This window comes from Nycticebus coucang, chromosome 8, assembly GCF_027406575.1.
Source record: "Nycticebus coucang isolate mNycCou1 chromosome 8, mNycCou1.pri, whole genome shotgun sequence".
Lineage (NCBI taxonomy): Eukaryota > Metazoa > Chordata > Mammalia > Primates > Lorisidae > Nycticebus > Nycticebus coucang.
The window spans coordinates 62,407,390-62,426,949 of NC_069787.1; the positions used below are offsets into that span (position 1 = coordinate 62,407,390).

The 19,560-nt window shown below is 39.3% G+C and overlaps 1 protein-coding gene across 1 annotated transcript in view; it reads left to right on the forward strand.

Moving 5' to 3' along the window:
* KCNH8 (potassium voltage-gated channel subfamily H member 8) overlaps window positions 1-19,560 on the forward strand; it is a 433,959-nt gene that overhangs the window by 136,469 nt on the left and 277,930 nt on the right. The window contains exon 2 of the mRNA XM_053600548.1: window positions 3,233-3,466. Within this exon, the coding sequence (XP_053456523.1) occupies window positions 3,233-3,466 (234 nt within the window). The remainder of the gene's footprint in view (window positions 1-3,232; window positions 3,467-19,560) is intronic.

Sequence of the window (19,560 nt, forward strand, 5' to 3'; positions counted from 1 at the left end):
AGTATTGCTTATATTCATGTATTTCTTTAATTCAATTGTTACATGCTAGAGCCAGAGACGATGCTTATTTTTGTTTAAACACTGGTCACCTCACCCTGGGACCTGTCATATGGTGGAACCAAGTCACCTGACGTTATCACATAATAGAAAGTCAATAAACATGTCAGCAGTCAACTGAAAAATGGCCTCTTAAAGAGTGTTAAAAGCTCTTTCAGGATATGTGAGTACTTTGTCAATGCTATATATGTGTGTTTTCTAATCAATCTCTCAGCCAAAATTTTAAAAAGGAAAGAGGGAGAGATGCACACTATGGTTAGAGAGTGAGTGGCACTAAGCTGTGGGGAGTTGATGAGTCTGAGCCCACAAACCCAAAAGGAAGGTGCCCCCCTTGGGACCTCACTGGAGACTCTCACAGGTCATGACTGTGCCCTTTAAGGACGGGCACTGCACGTGGGACAAGGCATAATATATAATATACACTTAGTAAAGGATTCTGCAAAGTGTGAGAGAGTCTGGGGCGATCTAATTTAATCTCAGGGCTTCAAAAGAATGTGTAATTGAAGGTTTCCCGGTATGAGTCTTTAACTCTGGCTTTCAGAAGGAGAGAACACTGCAGGGTGGAAGAGCCAGCTCAGAAGAGGTAGGATGCGGGTGTTTGTTTTACACTTGGGAATGTTGTGGTTAGGGAGCAACTGGAGCCAAGCTGAGTAGAGGGGACTTGGTTTTGCCGGCTGGTGCTAGACTGCGTTTTTTGTTGTTGTTGTTTGTTTGTTTCTTTTGTTTTCTTTGTTTGGTGGGCTATATTTGAAAACAAACAACAGAAGTTTAAAGGAGATGTAGAAACCAATGGAAAAGATTTTCAGTACTTGTCTTGCTGGTCATCAAGAAGTAGCTGGAGTTCTCCTTTCTCCAAGCATGTGAGATAGGCTCTCTGCTGTAAACTCTTTTAAACATACTCTTTTGGAATAGGAAATATATAAAGCATATTGTACAAAACTCAAAAGTACAGTAGGGTATATGGAAGAATCGTCAGCATTCCTCTCACCTCTGTCCATAGTTTCTTTCTTTAGAGACAAACATGTTTATCAATTATTCCATTTATTTTTAGATTACATAAACATTTTCTATTTTATAAATGTATATTTGTACATATATATGTACATATATGTATATTTGTTCATATATATAATATGTATCTCTGATAAATACAGAGGGTGCCCCCAAAATGTACACACATTTAAAAAAGGAAAAAAAAACTATATTCAAATTGTAATACTTAATATATACTGATGACATTTGGCTTCTACAATTAACAAGAGATACAAGATAAAAAATGTTATAGTTATATATTGAGTGTTACAATTCGAATACAATTTTTTCCTTTCTTAAAATATGCATACATTTTTGGGTCACCCTCTGTGGTGCATATAATGACATACTATATTGAATTTTGCTCCTCCCACATTTGATAGCTTTTCCTATAGTTCTGTCCATTTTTATTTTTAATTTTTTTTTTTTCTTTTTTTGAGACAGGGTTTCACTGTGTTGTCCTGAGTAGTGTGCTTGGCATCATAGCTCAGAGAAACCTCAGTCTTTTGGGCTCAAGCAATCCTCTTGCCTCAGCCTCCTATGTAGCTAGTGCCTACCACGACGCAAGGCTATTTTTGAGATGGGGGTCTCATTCTAGCTTAGGCTGATCTCAAACTCCTAAGCTCAAGCAATCCACCTGCCTCAGCCTCCCAGACTGCTAAGATTACAGGCGTGAGTCACCATGCCCAGCCCTCCATTTTTATTTTTATCATTTAAAAAAAGCCCATCATCTAGTACTACTAATATACTGATAGTCCAACATTTGTTTTATGTGTGAATGAATGAATGATTTCATAATAGTCTATAATTCATCTATCTAAAAGTCACCCAATAATAACTTTTATAAATGCATTAACTTAAGCCCCATATCTAATATGGGCTTTTTTAAAATAAATATTGTATCCTCCTTTCAAAGTAAATCTCCAAAAATACATCTTGCAGGAACCTTCTCTGAATATTGGTTCTCAGTCTGTCTCTAAGGGTTATCTCTAAGCACTGAAAAAATATTCTACCATTCCTGATTTCATTCTAATCTTATAAATAGCCGGGCATTGTGGCGGGCGCCTGTAGTCCCAGCTGCTCGGGAGGCTGAGGCAAGAGAATCGCATAAGCCCAATAGTTAAGAGGTTGCTGTGAGCCGTGTGACACCACGGCACTCTACCCAAGGGCGGTACAGTGAGACTCTGTTTCTACAAAAAAAAAAAAAAAAAAATCATAAAGATGTGAATAACAATATTATGAATTAAAAAATCTATGGTCATGAGTACTTATTTGTGCCAGACACTTTGCTGAGTACATAATATGCATCATCACATTAATTCCTGCAACACACTCATAAAGTGGCCTCGTTATCCTTGTCATGTACCTGTCAGAGTCCTGCCAATATTACTTTGACTTACCTGAGATCGTGTGCAGACCATTTCGTTCTATACTGGTGGCTTTTCCTATCTTGCTGCTTTAACGATCTTTGGAGACTGTGCTTAGCCCAAGCTGGTCAGTCAGAAGTGCCAAAATATTGACACTCCAAAAGTAACCTTTAATCAGTGAGGTATGGAGAGTGGTGGATAAATTTTTTGTCTCTCTGAAGTGGGAAAATCTTAAATTGTGTTCCTCACAGCCATTTCCAGGACCCTTGTGTGTTCCCCTTAGCAGAAACCCTGTTATTACCTTTCCACCCTTCTCTATCTCAGTCTCCTACTTGTTTTATTCCTGGAATCACCTCACAAACAAATTAATTATACACAAATCCTAGCATCATCAAATCTAAGGAAACAGGTTTAGAGTGCCTGAGTAACTTTCAAGTTCACCTATACATAGTACATTATATGGCAGACGCAGGCTATGGAAGCCATGATCCAAAGCACCATCCCTTTCTAGATGGTGAGCGCCCAAAATCAGGCCACTAAACACTGTGGGGGAAACAGTGTGTTTCAAAACGCAAGCCAAAGTCAGGGCTTAATGCATCCTTCTGGCCAATGCCATTTTGTGTTTTCAAGTGTCTCTTTTCCACCGAGCACATCAGGACATGCATTTAAGAGTTAACTAAACCCATGCACTTAAAATTTATACTGATATTGCGCTATACAAAAGACTTTCTCTCACTTGTTTAGTTGATGAGTATTTTCTCTTTGTTTTTCTGCAGACAGCAACTTCATCCTTGCCAATGCCCAGGTGGCTAAGGGTTTCCCCATAGTCTATTGTTCTGATGGCTTCTGCGAACTTGCTGGATTTGCCCGCACTGAAGTCATGCAAAAGAGTTGCAGCTGCAAGTTCTTATTTGGGGTTGAAACCAATGAGCAACTGATGCTTCAGATAGAAAAGTCACTGGAGGAAAAAACAGAATTCAAAGGAGAAATTATGTTCTACAAGAAGAATGGTGAGTTGGCCTTCTTTGGCGCAAATTGAAGAGTTGTGAAAGGTTGCCTTCTTTCAGCTCAGTCGTTTCTGCATAACTCCCATTAAGGCTTCATGGTATTTCACATAAATATAGTCTATTACAGAAGTGCCACCGATGACTTGGATGATGGCCTTTTGTTAGCCATCTGCGGCATAAAGTGCCTGGAAATTTAGAATTAGAAGTAGAATTATTCAGTGTCAATGTCTTAACATTAACTGAGTTAATATATGTTAAAAATAAACTGTATTACTATGATATTATTGTGATTCTTAAACTATGTATTACATGTGATAGTTATTGATATATTTATCAGGGATATTTTCCAAATATTATGTATTTAAAGAACCACATCTTAATTTTAGTCATTAAGGACAGAGATCAAAGTGTTCCCTGGCAAAAAAAGAAAGTTAATTTAAAAGACAGCAGCTTATGCACTTTCTCTTCCAGTTCCCTGGCTACAGAGCCTTTCTTAGTATTCACTTTAATCTAAAAAAAACAAAAGATACATGGGGTCTCAGGGTATAGTCAATTTGCCTCGAATCAAAACTGCCAACTGGGAAAATACTAAATATTTTTTGTGGCTGCATTTTAGTGACTCTAAAGATATGGTGTCTACAGTCCTTGAGTCTTATGTAGGAATAGATATAATGAGCCAAGGGGCCCTGGAAGTTAGAGTGAAGTCAAGAAATAGTGTATGAGACACAGATACGAAGCCATGACCAAAAGTATTATCTCTTAAATCAAAAAGTAGAACAAACCAACATTTTCCCCATATCCAAAATTCTCCCTTTCTTTAATAGCTTTCTTTTTCCTTATGGTAAGGTAACATGATCTGTGTCCATGTGAACCAGGTTGGAGAATATATTCCTCAGCCTTCTTTGTAGTTTGGGCTTATGTCTAAGTTTTAGTCTATAATATGTGAAAAGGAATGATTTATGTAACTTCTGAGTAAACTCTCTAAAGTGAAATTATTATTTTCCTCTAAGGTCTTTCCTTCCCCTTTTCCATGCAATTATGGACAAAATTGTGTCCCACCAAAATTCATATGCGAAAGCCATAACCCCTCCCCCATGGGATGTAGATGGAAATAGGGCTTTTAAAGAGGTAATAAAGGTTAAGTGGGGCCATAAGGGGGACCAAATCCAATATAATGGGTGTCCTTATAAAGTGAGGGAGAGGCATCAAGTATGTACACACACACGCACACACACACGCACACGCACACACACAAACACACAACACACACACACAGAAAAGACTAGGTGAGAATACAGTAAGAAGGCCCCTGTCTGCAAGCCAAAGAGAGAGGTCTTAGGAGAAACCAAACATACTGAAACCTTGATATAGGACTTCTAGCGTCCAGAGCTGTGAGAAAGTAAATTTCTGTTGTCTAAGCCATCCAGTCTGTGATATTTTCTTATGTCAGATCTAGCAAACAAATACATAGGTGTTCAAAAGTTAAAGCAATGCTGAGAAGCCACCTTTAACCATTTCACAAGCACAACATCATAGTGGAATGCAGAGAAACAAAATAGAAGGAACCTGGGTATTATTACAGCTCCACCTTTCTACTCCAGGCAAAAACAAATACATTTCTATCTTGTTTTCATCACTGTATTTTGGGGAGCTTTATAGAACAATATTTAAACTGTACTCTTTCTCAGGGTTTCTCAGTATTGTCAATATTGACATTTGGGCTAGTAATTCTTTGAAGTGGGAGGCTGTCCTGTCCTGGAAGGCTGGGTTCTATATCTTACTCTCATTATTTTGGAGTATTAAGGTCAATGTCAGGGATTAAAAAAAAAGATCCTGCACATCACTCCCTTTTGTAAGTTATTTGTCTTTGGAGGACATTCTCTGATCATGTGGCTTTTGAATATATAGAAGTCCCAAAGTATTGGAGAATACCTCTTTGGCACAGGATACCTTAATTCTTTGGCACCAGGCACACTATTCAGAACATTGTGTGTCAATAGATAAGGCCTGCATAGCAGATATGATAAAACAAAAGAATTCCAGCTCTGTGTAATTATATCAGGATCATTGAAATGAGGGCATAGATAAAAGTAAATGGAGGACGTTACTGAGAATGTAGACTGGCAAGGAGTGATAAAACTACTGTCTGGTGGAACAAAAGGGATAGGATAGCCTTTGTCTGAACTATCCGCTGACTGCAGGCTTGTCCTTCTTAAGATAGGAGCCTTTGAGTAGGTCACTCTAAATCCATTTGAGTGTTTTCATTTTTAAGCTTTTTCAGAATAGTCAAATGTGGCACCACTGAAAAATGTTCAGGCCAAGGAGGGGAATCTAGGTGTGAAGACCAAAAAGTGAAGGTTTTAGGACTAGATAAATAGAAAGTATGGAGAAGAGGGTGGGAGCCAACATCCAAAAGAATCTCCTGAGTTGGGTTTTTTTATAAGAAGGTGGCAGCATTGGGAACATAGGATGCACTCAGGTGAAAATCATTAAAGGCACCAACCCCAGGTGAGCGTGCCACCATTGGGAATTGTTGTCAGACATTCTGAGCAAACTAATTGATCCAGTTATGAGTGATTGAAAATTGCCATCCACCCTCAGCTAATCATGCTGTATTAAAGCCATTTATATAAGTATCTATCTGCTCACACAGTGGTGAGCCTTTAGAGGCAGAGGCTGTACATCAGTATCTCCACTTCCCCAGTGCCTGGAGCCTTGAGTCGTGAGCACTGTGTATCAGATGGCGGTTTCTTTGTAAATGTTTACTGAAGGAATTGGAATTGATTATTATAGGGACCTATGGATACTTTACAAGATGTTTGGATTTCTGATTTTAAAAGATATGCTTCTGGGCGGCGCCTGTGGCTCAGCGAGTGGGGCGCTGGCCCCATATGCCGAGGGTGGTGGGTTCAAACCCAGCCCCGGCCAAAACTGCAATAAAAAATAGCCCGGCGTTGTGGCGGGCGCCTGTAGTCCCAGCTGCTCGGGAGGCTGAGGCAAGAGAATCACATAAGCCCAAGAGCTGGAGGTTGCTGTGAGCCGTGTGACGCCACGGCACTCTACCGAGGGCGGTAAAGTGAGACTCTATCTCTACAGAAAAAAAAAAGATATGCTTCTGATCTTAAGGGTCCTCCTTCTTGCCTTCAAGGGTCATTTTCTTTTAATATGCTTTAGAAAGTGGATCCTTGTCTCATCCTCCCCAAATAACATTTTGACATTCTGTGATTGTTCTGCTTTGCCTACAGGTTGCTGTTGTCCTCCTGACCTTGTAGAAAAAAATTATGGGGAAAAGGCTTCCCTTTCTTTTCCTGACCATACCTGTAATTCCAATAACCTAACCTAAGGTCGTGGAGCACAGTGTACTAAAAGTTGAGGATGTCTATTAGGACTTATAAGGGGAGACATGCTCAGAACAGGATGGCAGATACGACTGCTGATTGAGTCCAAAGGAAAATGAAAGTTGGAATCTTTCACTGACGTTGCCTACTTGCCAGAATTCCTGTTCAGGACCTTGCTTCGAGTCTTGAAGTCTGCCCTTCCCCTGCCCCCACACTCCATCATAAAGACAACCCCTTCTGAGGGAGGGGTGGGGAAAGGAAGAGCGGAGAGAGGGACCAGGGATGGGGTGGGGGTGGGGGTGGGGCCTTGGTGTGTGCCACACCTTTTGGGGGCAAGACATGATTGTAAGAGGGACTTTACCTAACAAATGCAATCAGTGTAATCTGGTTTCTTGTACCCTCAATCAATCTCTAACAATTTATATATACATATATATATATATAGTAAAATATGGGTGGGAAAAAAAAGGCAGCCCCTTCTTTCATGCTATCCTGATCAAATACCCCCACATTCTTTAGGAAAACCTATTCTCTGCACACTACAGTTGTTCTTTTCTTAAGGATCTGCCCCCAGCTCCTGACCTGGGAAAAGTGTGGAATGCAGCAGATCTCATACCCAAGCAGAGTAATTCAGCTCAAAACAAACCCATAGAGGGATTTGAAAAAATAGTCTACATCTGTCTGATTTCTTTTCTTATCATCTCTGTTCCAGTGTAATGTGAATATATGCTCCTTTCTCTCTGTGGTATCCTGGTTTCCTCTAGGCAACATACGGAAAATAGTCACATTGAAATATGCATGCCGTGCACACATACGCAAAGACTTAATAAAATATTCAATAGTTATGAGAGAGTACAACCTTTTAACAATTCAGTAGTAACAAAAATAGAAGTATAATAATAGCTAATATTTATATAACATCATATGCTAGAAAATGTTCCAAACTTTTAACTTTTACTTACAAGTTTAGACAACTCAGTTTGTGAACTCATCTTAGAAAAAGTACTACACACTTCATCGCAGAATATCACTGTGGTCATCTTTGAAGTACTCTCCCCTGGCTTCACTGATGCCAGCACCTTGTTCACCCTTCAAAGCACTTTTTCTAGGATGAGTTTGTGAACTTATTTGTCAGAACTTTATACAACAACGTCTGGAATGGCCATTCCAGAAAAAGAGTTCCAAAATCGCTTTGAAGGGTGTTGTAGGCATCGGCATCAGTGCATAGCTTCCCCAGGGGAGAACCTGGAAGATGACCTTAGTGATATTCAGCAATGAGATATGTAGCACCATTTCTAGAATGAGTCTGAGAACTTAATTGTCTGACATTGTGTATTAGCCTATTTGGTCCTAGAACAATTCCAAGAAAGAGATACTCTTTTTATTGTCATATTCTAGGTGAGGTAACCAAAGTAGAAAAAGGATAATTTTTTTAAAATGCGTAATTATTAGGAAGAAAAATAGTTTCACAAAGAAATATAATATGCAAACGTTTTTCTGTTTAAAATGGAAATGAGTACCCTTAATATACCATTTCACAAAGCAGTCCCACCCACTTTGGTTGATGTGAGAAATGCATTAACCAGGGCCATTCTGGGCAAATAAATAACTTAGTGGCTACCCTAACGAAGGGTAACCATTTCAAAACATTTATGTTTATTTGCTCATTTTTTAATATAAGCAATACATACATGTTGAGGTTCTCGTAGACCCCAACCTGGGACAGTGGACAGCAAGAGAGACAGCGCTGGAGAAATCAGGAGACTTTACACCAATCCCTTAGCATAAAGCCTGGAAGCCTGGCATACATTGTTTCATGTGCCAAGCAGCAGCCTGAAAACAAGGCAGCAGCCTGTCCTGCTTCTCAGGAGTCTTTTTGTTGGGTACAGTAACAGTATCCATGCAAAGAATGCACAGCAGTCAGTGGTTAGCAGTCAAGATTAAAAAGAAGAGAGGGAAGATTACTGCCTCCAGCAAGGCTGAAGAAACAGTAAACAGGGACGTAGAGTAATGGAGCATGTGAAGTGGCCAGATAAACACAGGGGAAGACAAAGGGGGGAAAGAAGTTTCATCACTTCAAGCTGTCTTGACTTTCCTGACTTAGCCCACCTGTACTGCTGAATCCCCACGCAGGGACAGTCACGTAGACGTTCCCCTGATGGAGCACTTTACCCTGAGTTGGAAGGTCCATAAGGAATTCAGCCTGCCTGCCTCCCACACTTAGGTCTTGTGATTTCTCCCTTTTATTACACGTAGCATACTTTACCACTGTTTTGCACCTTGCAAAAGGATGTCTATCCGGCAGAACTCTTCTTATAAGATATGATGATAGGCCTGCCCATATGACCTCATTTTAAGCCAACTACCTCTGAAAACCCATCTCCAAATGCCGTTATATTTGGAGGTGATGGGGTTTGGACTTTAGCATGTAAATTTTGAGGGGACACAATTCAGCCCATAACTCCAATACACGTTATTTATGAGCCTAAGTCACCTTTCAGACTTTATATTCTTTTCTTAATTACCTTTCCCTCATTTGGAAATATTTGTTTTTTGTGTCTTAGGGAATATTTTGAGTGTATTTTTACCTTCTGCACATATATTATGCAGATAATACTTCTCTTTATCTTTTCTTTCATGCTTTTCTCTTGTCGTGTTTAAGTAAGATGTGTTTTCCTTGATTTTTCGGAGAATGTAGGTAACAGAAGAGGCTCGAGAAGCTTTCCTAAATATGTGGCTCTAAGTCTCCTCGTGCCTTTACTAAAAAGTTTTTTTTTTTTTTAATTCCTTCTTTGCACGGCCAGTGCCTCACTCCTTTCTCAGATAGGCCTCCTCTCCTAATGTGGACCTCTCCCAGACTAGTATTTGAATCTTTTCCTTTCTTTACCCTGATTTTTCTTCTATGATTAAATAGGGTTCTGGTTCCAGAAATTTCTCCTCAGCAGTGAGTTCTATCCAAGACAGAATTTCTGCTGGACTTTCTGAGAGCACGGAAGTCCAGGCAGTCTCCCCACCACCCTTCTGCAGCCCTCTCTTGTGCTCACCTTCAAACGGGCGGCCCTGATGCTGCCTTTACATTTTAATTTGTATTCAGAGCTGTCTATGGAATCCCCCATTCCAAGAGGAATTCTTCTTTTGGGCGGGGTTACCTGCTGATAATTTATAAGGTCCCAAGCTCCTCAGGCTATGAGAATTCATTCTTTCTTAGTCTGTTTATTTTTTTTTTTTTACGAAGCTGCTATTTACATAAGGCGTCAGCTCCTAGGTTTTGTTCCGTCATCCTCTGGTCTGATGTTTATGGAGATACATTGTCTTGTGTCCTACAACGCTGTCTTTTGTGGATTCCTAATTTTGCGATCTGAGTTGCTTTAATTTTGTGACAGGATTGGGGATGTTTCAAAAATCAATATCTGCTACCATTGCTGTTTTTCATGTAGTGTTTTAAATAATATCTTTAGACAATGTGCAATCGCTTTGGGTATAGGAGCCCTATCTCTGAGAGTCTCCTTCTTTTTTTTTTTTCTCCCTAAATTTCCATTCGCATGGTTACAGTGTGAGAGGTTTTTATGCACTCACAGCACGGTGTAAAAGGGCCACTGTTTTCATGCCTGGCGCAACTGTCTGGTGCCCCTTGGGCATTCACAGCTCAGATTTGTGGCAGGTGCTGCTGATCACTTGACTTCATTTCACTTCATCTCCTGCAGGCACTCTAGGTCCCTCTTAATTTTAACCTCTTTCTTCATGATGTCCCTGGTCAAGGCATTCATAATTTATCCTCTACCCTCTTCGTCCCTTGCCTTGGGACAGTAGTAGATGAACACGTCCTTCACACATACAAGCAAAGGGAATCTCCCCTTTGTGCTGCTACCCTTCCTTGAGAGCAGGAAGCTATCTTCATAGTGGTAGAGTTCGCCTGACAAGCAGTTTTTCTCAAGAGTCCCAAATGGAAAAGAAGAAAGGTCCCTTTTGCCTTCAAAGTTTCTAAAAACTATGCACTGCAGCTTCTCCATGCTTCAGAGTTGTGAAACCCCCTAGTGGGGAGATTATCTCTGGTTTTCCCTGTTCTTTCTCATCACCCTTCAAGTTGCGACTGGACACGCTGCTAGGTCATGTCATGTTTGTTTCCCTTCTGACTCTGGCTTGTTGGCTAAAGGTCAATGTCAGAAAGTTGTGTCTTCTCTGTATCCTGGAAGACCATCACGACTGGATCTACCAGCTCCAACTTTTATGCACTTATCTTAAAATATCCTCTCTACAGAAAGCTCATCTTTCAAGCCCATTTTTATATTAAATAGATCAGTGTCCTTACTTCCCTTTCCTGGGGAGAAGAACCTAGAGAACAAAGTTTAAGCCAATCAGTTCCTCGTACTTTATAATGGTTGCCCTAACAAGCTAATATATCAAGATAATATTGTTACACAAATAATAGTATCATTTTAATTTCCTCTATAAATGTTTGTTCTCACTTCCCTTCTGGTGGTCTGCTGGCAATCTTTGACATCCTTGGCTTTGGAAGTATTCCCCTGATCTGGGCCTTTATCTTCACGTTGTGTTCTTCCTAGATGAGTGCCTATATCCAAATTTCCCCTTTTTGTGAGGGTACAATGGATTGGCACCTACCACAATGACCTTCTTTTAATTTGATTGCCTCTATAAAGACCCTACTGTAAATAAGGTCACCTCTGAGGTACTGGGGATATCTTTTTGGGTGATAAAATTCAGTCTAAAACACCTAGTGAGATCCACATTAAGGAGACTAGGCACTGTCACTTGCCGGAGATTATAAATTAGTAAATGAATAAACGGGATGCATAGACATTCTGGCTGGACTTCCAGCTCCTTACTTGAGTGATTTTCTGTAGAGGTGAGATGGTACTACCTCCCAGGGTATTTTGCAAAATCTCTGGGAATGTTTGCCTCAGTAATTAAGGAAGTGCTTTTGTTGTTTGTTGGGCAAGAATCAAATATGCAAAATATTCTGTAATGTGTGGAATGATCTGGAATGGAGGACTTGTCCATTGCATGACTTTCTAATGTCCAGTCAGATTTTCCAGGAAGTGAAATACTGATTTCTAATTACCTGAACTCAGAAGTTAACACACAAAGTGTTTGGGGAAGGCTTTCATTTCCCACTGAATTTCTAACAATAAAATCATAATATATGTGAAGGAAGACTGAACTTAACCTTGTTCAGAATTTCACCATTTCAGAAACTCTTGGCAATGACTGATAATACTTGCAGCTCTGATGGAGCGTATCCGCATTTGCTCTGCATTGAGAGTTATTGCATTCACAGTGATTCCACACATCGACCCAATTATCCAACTGTTTTATTGTCTCCTCTGCTCTAATTGGTCAAACCTGAGCATTTCTTGTTGAAATAATATATATTTCAATATATATATTTCTTGTTATAAGATATATTATCTATATCTTCATTAGATGACTTCATTTTTAGATGACTTCATCTTTATTTCCCACTATTGTTGTATATATATATATATATGTATACACACACACACAAACATATGTGTGTGTATGTCTTTTCTGAAAATAATATGCACAGATGTGAGGTGCTTTGTCATGGTGATTTTAATTTGTGTTTCCATAATGATTAGTGGTGTTCATCATCTTTTTATATATCTGTTGATCATTTGTTTGTCACCTTTGGAGAAATGTCTATTCAAGTCCTTTGCCCATTTTTTATTTGTTCTTTTTGTTTTCTTGCTATTGAGTTGTATGGGTTCTTTATAAAGCTTATATATTGACCCCTTATCTGACATGTAATTTGCAATTTTTCCCCCAATTTATAGGTTGCCTTTTCATTTTGTTGATGGTTTTCTCTGCTGTTCAGAAGACTGTTAATTTGTTGTGGTCTAATTTGCTTTTGCATTTATAGCCCAAGTGTTTTGGTGTGATATCCAAAATATCATTGCCAAGGCCAATGTGAAAGAGTTTTTTCCGTGTTTCACCTAAGTGTTTTATGGTTTCAGGTCCTATATTTATGTCTTTGATTTATTTTAAGTTGGATTTTATGTATGGTATGAGACAAAGGTCTAATTTCATTTTTTGCATATAAACATTTAGTTTTTCCAGGATCATGTATTGAAAAGACTTTTTCCCAAGCGTCTTCTTAGTGCGCTTGTCAAGAATTAGTTGACCACATATATTTAGATTTATTTTAGGAATCTCTATTTTGTTTCACTATTTGTCTGTTTTTATGCATGTACCATACTGTTTTGATTACTAGAACTTTGTACTATAATTTTGTATCAGTAAGTGTGATGCCTCCAGCTTTGTGGTTTTTTCCCCTCTAGAATTGCTTTAGGTATTTGGGATGTTTGGTGGCTTCATACAAATTTCGGGATTTATTTCTGTTTTTGTGAAGATATCATTGAAACTTTGATAGGACTTGCATTGAATCTATGTATTGCTTTAGGTACTCCATAACCTTGTAGTATCTTTCTAGTTGTGTTCTTTTCGAAATTTTGATAGGACTTGCATTGAATCTATGTATTGCTTTAGGTACTCCATAACCTTGGAGTATCTTTCTAGTTGTGTTCTTTTCAGTTTCTTTCATCAATGTCTTATCATTTTCAGGGTACAGGCCTTTTACTTCCATTACTCTTTTTTCAACACTAAGTTTATAGATAAGATACTCTTAGCAAGTTCTTTTATATTCAGTTATTTAATATGACTCTGTGAAAGATTTTTAGAATACTTTATCATACCCTCTAGGTATTTCAGAATTAGAACACAATATAGGGAAAGAAAGAAAGCCTTGGGCTTTTGGAATGACAGAGTATTCTCAAAATAAACATTTTAAATATATAGCATCTGTGCCATCCCCATTTGACTATTATGAAAATGGGTTTGTAGCATTGCATATAGAATAGTTTCATGTAAAAACTAAATTTGAGGGCAAACAGTATCATGGCTGCCACTGGTATAATAAATGACCAGCATGAATGTGTTTTTTTTTTAATGGGAAGTGTAGTACCTAAATGAGTATTTTCTGTGAATATGAGAGTTCCCAGTGTTGGCATCACTTGCAGTTTCTTTAGAATTTCACCACTGTCTGTGGAACTATGAGGCAAGACAGCCAGGAATATACTTCAAAAGAGTTAGGCAACCAAGACTTGAGATTCCACATAAAGAAGATGCTTTCTCCTAAGGTTGAGTGAGACCTGGAGAGAAAGAAAAGATCATGCTGAGCAAAACAAGATCATTTTCCCACCCAGCCCTCCCATGGATTCAAACCATAGCCCAAGCCAAGACAAGGATGATACAATGGAAAGTGCAATGTTTTTAATAAATATTTCTGCAGACTGTTGAGGTCATCAGAGTCATCAGCACCATGAGCATCAGTCTGGCAAAGGATGGTAGATTGACAGACACTGAAAGCATCCAAGTGACCAGCAGGACAGTGCACAACTTAGATTCTTGTTTCACTGAAAATCAAGAGGACTGGATTGTGAAGACATTTCCTCTGGATTTTAGAAGTATTTGTGGAGAACCCTTAGGGAGCATGGTTTCCTAAAAAGGAACTGAAAATGAGATGGAAACTTCTTCTGGTGAAATGGATATTACCATGTTCTTACTCTCAAAGTAGCAGAGTTGAGGAAACAAGACATGGTTTATTCAGTGCTGCAGTTATCTACCCTGTGTAGCAAACTACCTTAAGTGGCTTCAAATAGTAGTTATTATATTATATCTTACAATTTTATGGGACAGAAATTTCGACTGAACTCAGGTGGCTGACTCTTTTTCCATTCTGAGTTAGCAGAGGTTGGTTGTTTTGTGGTTTGGCCAGGAAATACACTAGTTTGATACACTAGTTTCACTCAAGTCTAGCATCTTAGAAGTCCGGGATCAGTTAGAACAATCAACCAAAGTGCCTATCCATGTTCTCTTTGGCATGGAATGTCTGGGTCATCGTTTGTCTGGTAGTCTGGTGTTTCATGAACCAGGTAGAAACTGTAAGACCTTTAGTGACCTTGTATAGGAAGTCACATAGCATAACCCCATACTGACTGGAAAAGCCACAAATCCACTCCAATATGCAGGAAGGAGACTTAAACCCCATCTATTGATGAGAAAAGTGTCAAAGAATGTACAGCTGTGTCATACAACCTCATTATCTAGATGTCTAGAAACACATTTGCTCTGTGTGTACGTGTGTGTGTGTGGGGGGGGGTGTACAGGAAGAGGCTAGAGAATTTTTGATTCTTCTGGATTCTTATGCTTGTAAAATTTGTAGTTTTCGTGAGGTCTGTAGGGACACTGACCAGTTTCCAGGCTTCCTACAACTGCATGTTTTAGAGAACTATGGGTTAGATTAATTATTGTTACTATCCTTAGTTTGCTTTTTCCAGTCTGATTCCTCTGAGCCTTTCCCTGAGACTTCGCATGCCCTCAAATAGAAAGCATGCATCTTTATGTTTTGGTTGAAGATTTGATGATGATTTTGCAATGTCCTTTCATTCTTAGTAGGATGTTAATATTTTATATTTTGCTCCTATGTCTTTTGCTTTCAGGAGGCAACTCTCAGAAGTGCATACACAGAAAACAATTTCAAAGTCATTGTGGCAGGAAGGCAAAGGGCTCAGAGAGAGCCTGGGTTGAAAGTATCACATATAGGCTGCTCATAATGTCTGCCTTGCCATTTTATCTTTCTTCCTGTGTACCCTCAAACTTTTTACTTGTAAATGTAGGCAGCTTTCCTGGTCTGCTTCTCACATATATGAACAAGCTACTCTGAGACAGAACCTGTTTTTTATCTGTGGCCATGGTTAAGGTTAAAGTTGCATTGTTTAATCAATAAGCAGGGGTTTTACGTTGGTCTGGTTATTCAGTGCCTGTCACTGGCCCATGCTCTCCACCCAAGATGATCAGAACAGAGTGAGATGGGTGTGGAGATCAGGCTGCAGTGTATTATCAGAAACTGCTTAGCTTGGCCTGTCCTGCCAAGATTTAGCTTTCTCTATTGCTGCCTAAGTTCCTCCATACTTTCATTTATTCAAAGTCAGCCTTAGCACTTTCCTGACTTAGTACAGATGACTTTATAAAATAATTACAGTTAGCATTTACTGAGAGTTCCATGTAGGCCAAGCTATGTGTGCTATACTCTTTGCCTTTAGTCTGTCTTGTTACTTCATCAATTCTTTGAGGTAGATGCTATTAATTTCCCATTTCACAGTTAAAGATACTAATTCACAGAGAAGTTAAGTGAGAGAGCTGAGATCCAAGTCCTGGCAGTCTGATCAGACCCTTAGACACTAAGTCATGCTCACATGCATGGCAAAGCAAAGCTTTGCAACTAGGAAGCACATGGCACTCTCTCACCTGGCCATGGTCTATGAGAGTAGATGAATGGGCTTACCAGGTGCTGTACATACCCATGGAAGGCATAGCTGGAAGAACCCATTAAGTTACTCATGATTGTACCTGTGACTACTCATCATTCCATCATTACAAGCCAGAAATGAAATATAATCATAAACAATGTTTAAGAATCCTTGGACCTTAGGAAGTTCCCTTTGAAATAAGAGAAGCTTATTATTTTAGAGGTTTTATCTTATTCTGGGATGAGAAGAAATGACATTGAACTTTGAGGATCGAGCCCTGGCAAAGATCTTCCTGCTACATTTACTATGGCTAGGCTAAGGACTATCTCTGAAAGGCTATACAAATAAACGAATAGTTAGAATGGCTTGGAGTGGAATTTCAGCTCTCTATGACTGAGTAATTAAGTGACATTGTTTGTTTGAGCCTCACCTTGATCATCTCTAAAATAAAGACCAAATGTCAGCCTCACAGATGTCTGATGAAGGGCCAAAGGACATAACTGTTGTTCAGCACATATTATTGGGAGCAGCCAATTAATTCACAGGTCTCATTGCAAAATAAAATACAGATTGCTTTGTTAAAAAAAATTGCTAAGAATTTCAAGACAGCACCAGTAGAGCATTGTATGAAAGCACGGGGCCCTCACAAGCATGGGCTCTGCATGACTACACAGGTTGCATGCCATTGAGGATGGCCCTGAGCATAATAGCCATTTAACAGATATTCCTTCCTCTCCTCTAACAAATTCCTTCCTACTCTCATTTGCAAGCATCATCTGAACCTGACATGGAAATGCCTGGAATCTGATGCCTGGGTTTAGAGGTAACTGAGCTCTGGCCTGTAGGCTGGTCCCTAGTTCCTCCTTACCTAACTAGAAAGGCATGGTCATCTATCTGTCTACAAAGAGATATTGCACAGACTCTGTGATGTTAGTTGGACAAGAATTGTAAACTTAAAAAACACAAAAATTGCATCATTTAGACATTCTTAAAAAGTAGACTTGCAGCATGAATAATTATATAATATTGAGTGACTGCAATTATGCAATAATAAAAAAATTGCCATGCTTTATTTCACACGAATGAGCCTTAACTCTCAAGCTACACATCTTTGGTACCAGAGATTCATCCTTCCTGACATTGCCTTAGTTGCAACAATTCATTTTAATCTGGAAAAACATGTGCAGTCCTGCCCCTCAAATCCGTTTTCCTCGCTGCCTCCAAAGCCGTCTATCTTCCTACGGTGCCTTTCAGATGGTGCTACTTTCCTATGACAAAGCTGTCGGTGGTTCCTCACTGCCTTCGGAGTAAATGAAAACTCTCCAGTCTCACATGTAAAGCCACTGGTGAGCTAGTCCCAGTGTACATCTCCCTGTTTAAATTCATCCTTCCCACTTCCTGCCTTCCTTTCTCCCTTCATTCCTCATCATTCCCACTTTAGCACATCTCATACTTTTACTCAACTAATTATTTTATAGTTTTGTGGGCTTTGTAATGCTTTATGTTCTAACTTGCTTCATATCTTTGTACCTGCTGTGCCCCTGCCAGGAATGCTATTCCCCGTCCTTAACTGCCACCATCACGTTAAACTAATAAAACCACTGAGACTTAATTCAAGCCCATCTCATTTGGGAGGTCTTCAGCTACCACCTTCTGTTTCATATGCTCCTTCCATTCTTTATAGTAGGTACCCCTCGGTGGTTTAATTTTCTCTTTACACAGCTCTCTTTCCCATAGTATTGTGCATGGTTGAAGGTGGTACCACTACCATATTAATCTTGATATCTGTATTGCCTAAATGTAGCTCTGTATTTGAATTGAAGCTCTGTATTGCTTCCATGTTAGAACAGCCTTGAGATGATCTATGTCCACACTCTCCTATAAACTGATTTTCCTTTTCTGTTTCACCGTTACGGTTACCTTTCCTCCCATAAACTCCTCATGTCATTTCCCCCTTTCCTTTCTATTTCTGAACACTGGTTGCATTGCTAGGATATTTTCTTCTTTTCTGCTTAGAGAACCCCTTTCAATTCTCTGTCTTATACAGATAGAGGGCATCGTGTTACACAGATAGAGAACTTTCTGTTGGCTTCATAACTCAATATCTATTTGCATAGGAAGTGATCAGGTTAAAATTCTGATGCATTTTAATGCAGGAATGTGGGATTGGGGTCTGAAGAAGTATCAGTTGGTATCTCTCTGCTCTGCCTTAGTCCTGTCTAGCACCACTGCCTTTGGCAGGTTGGGCCAGTGAAGGCACAAAAGAGGTAAATAATAAGGCAGGCAAGGGAAGTGAGTGTCTCTCCAGAGCGGGCTGGATAGACAAAGCTGGGGACAGCAGCCGGGAAGACATTCACCAGAGAATGAAGATGGTGCCAGCAAACTGCACACAACTCAGGAATCCCCGACACTAGAGGCAGTGGAACCATTCCAGATGTGAAGAGAAGCATTTTTGCTCTACCAGAAGCACTGACATGTGAACATCTCTCAGGGCTGAGAGTTCTGTAAGAAGTAGTCTAACTGTTGGTCTTGGGAGGATATTTTCAGATGCATATTTGAGGGGGAAAAAGTAGTAAAAATCATCTTATCATAGAAATCATTTTGTGCTTTTTCCATTATGACAGAAATGGGGAAAAATATGGCCTTTGTGTATGAAGACCAAGTGTGAGTTCGTGCACAGTCACTAACATGCTTCATGATCTCAGCCAAGGCATTTAACCCTGAAATATCTAATCTTGACAATAAAAGACAAGCAGAGCTGTTTATTTTTTAAAAGCTGTTAAGAGACCCAAATAAAGTAAGAAAGCCACAGAAAATATAAATGACTATGTTAATGTTTGTTATAATGATTCTGAGTGTAGATTTATTATCTACCTGACAAAAAAAGCTTCCATCACTTACAAACCATGTGATTTGGAGCAATTTATTTCAACTTCCAGAGCCTCAGTTTTCTCTTCCGTAAGACAGTAATAGCAGTAGTAACACCTGATTCATAGACCTAAATGTAGTGTTGTTTGTGGAGTGACATAAGTGTGTGCTCAGTAGTTGTTCAAAATCACTCTCGCAAAGAACATTACTCAAACCAAAGTTTGAATTCATCTTATAATAACTCATTTCATTCTTTGAACACAAACTTTAGAGCACTTGCTGCTATATTTAGACCAGGTACTTTGTTTCGCTCATGAGAGGATATAGGAAAAAAGAAGATGTACTTGCCTTCTTACACGCAGGGGTCCTCAAACTTTTTAAACAGGGGTTCACTGTCCCTCAGACCATTGGAGGGCCGGACTATAGTTAAAAAAACAAACAAACAAACTATGAACAAATTCCTATGCACACTGCACATATCTTATTTTGAGGTGAAAAAACAAAATGGGAACAAATACAATCACACCGCCTCATGTGGCCTGCA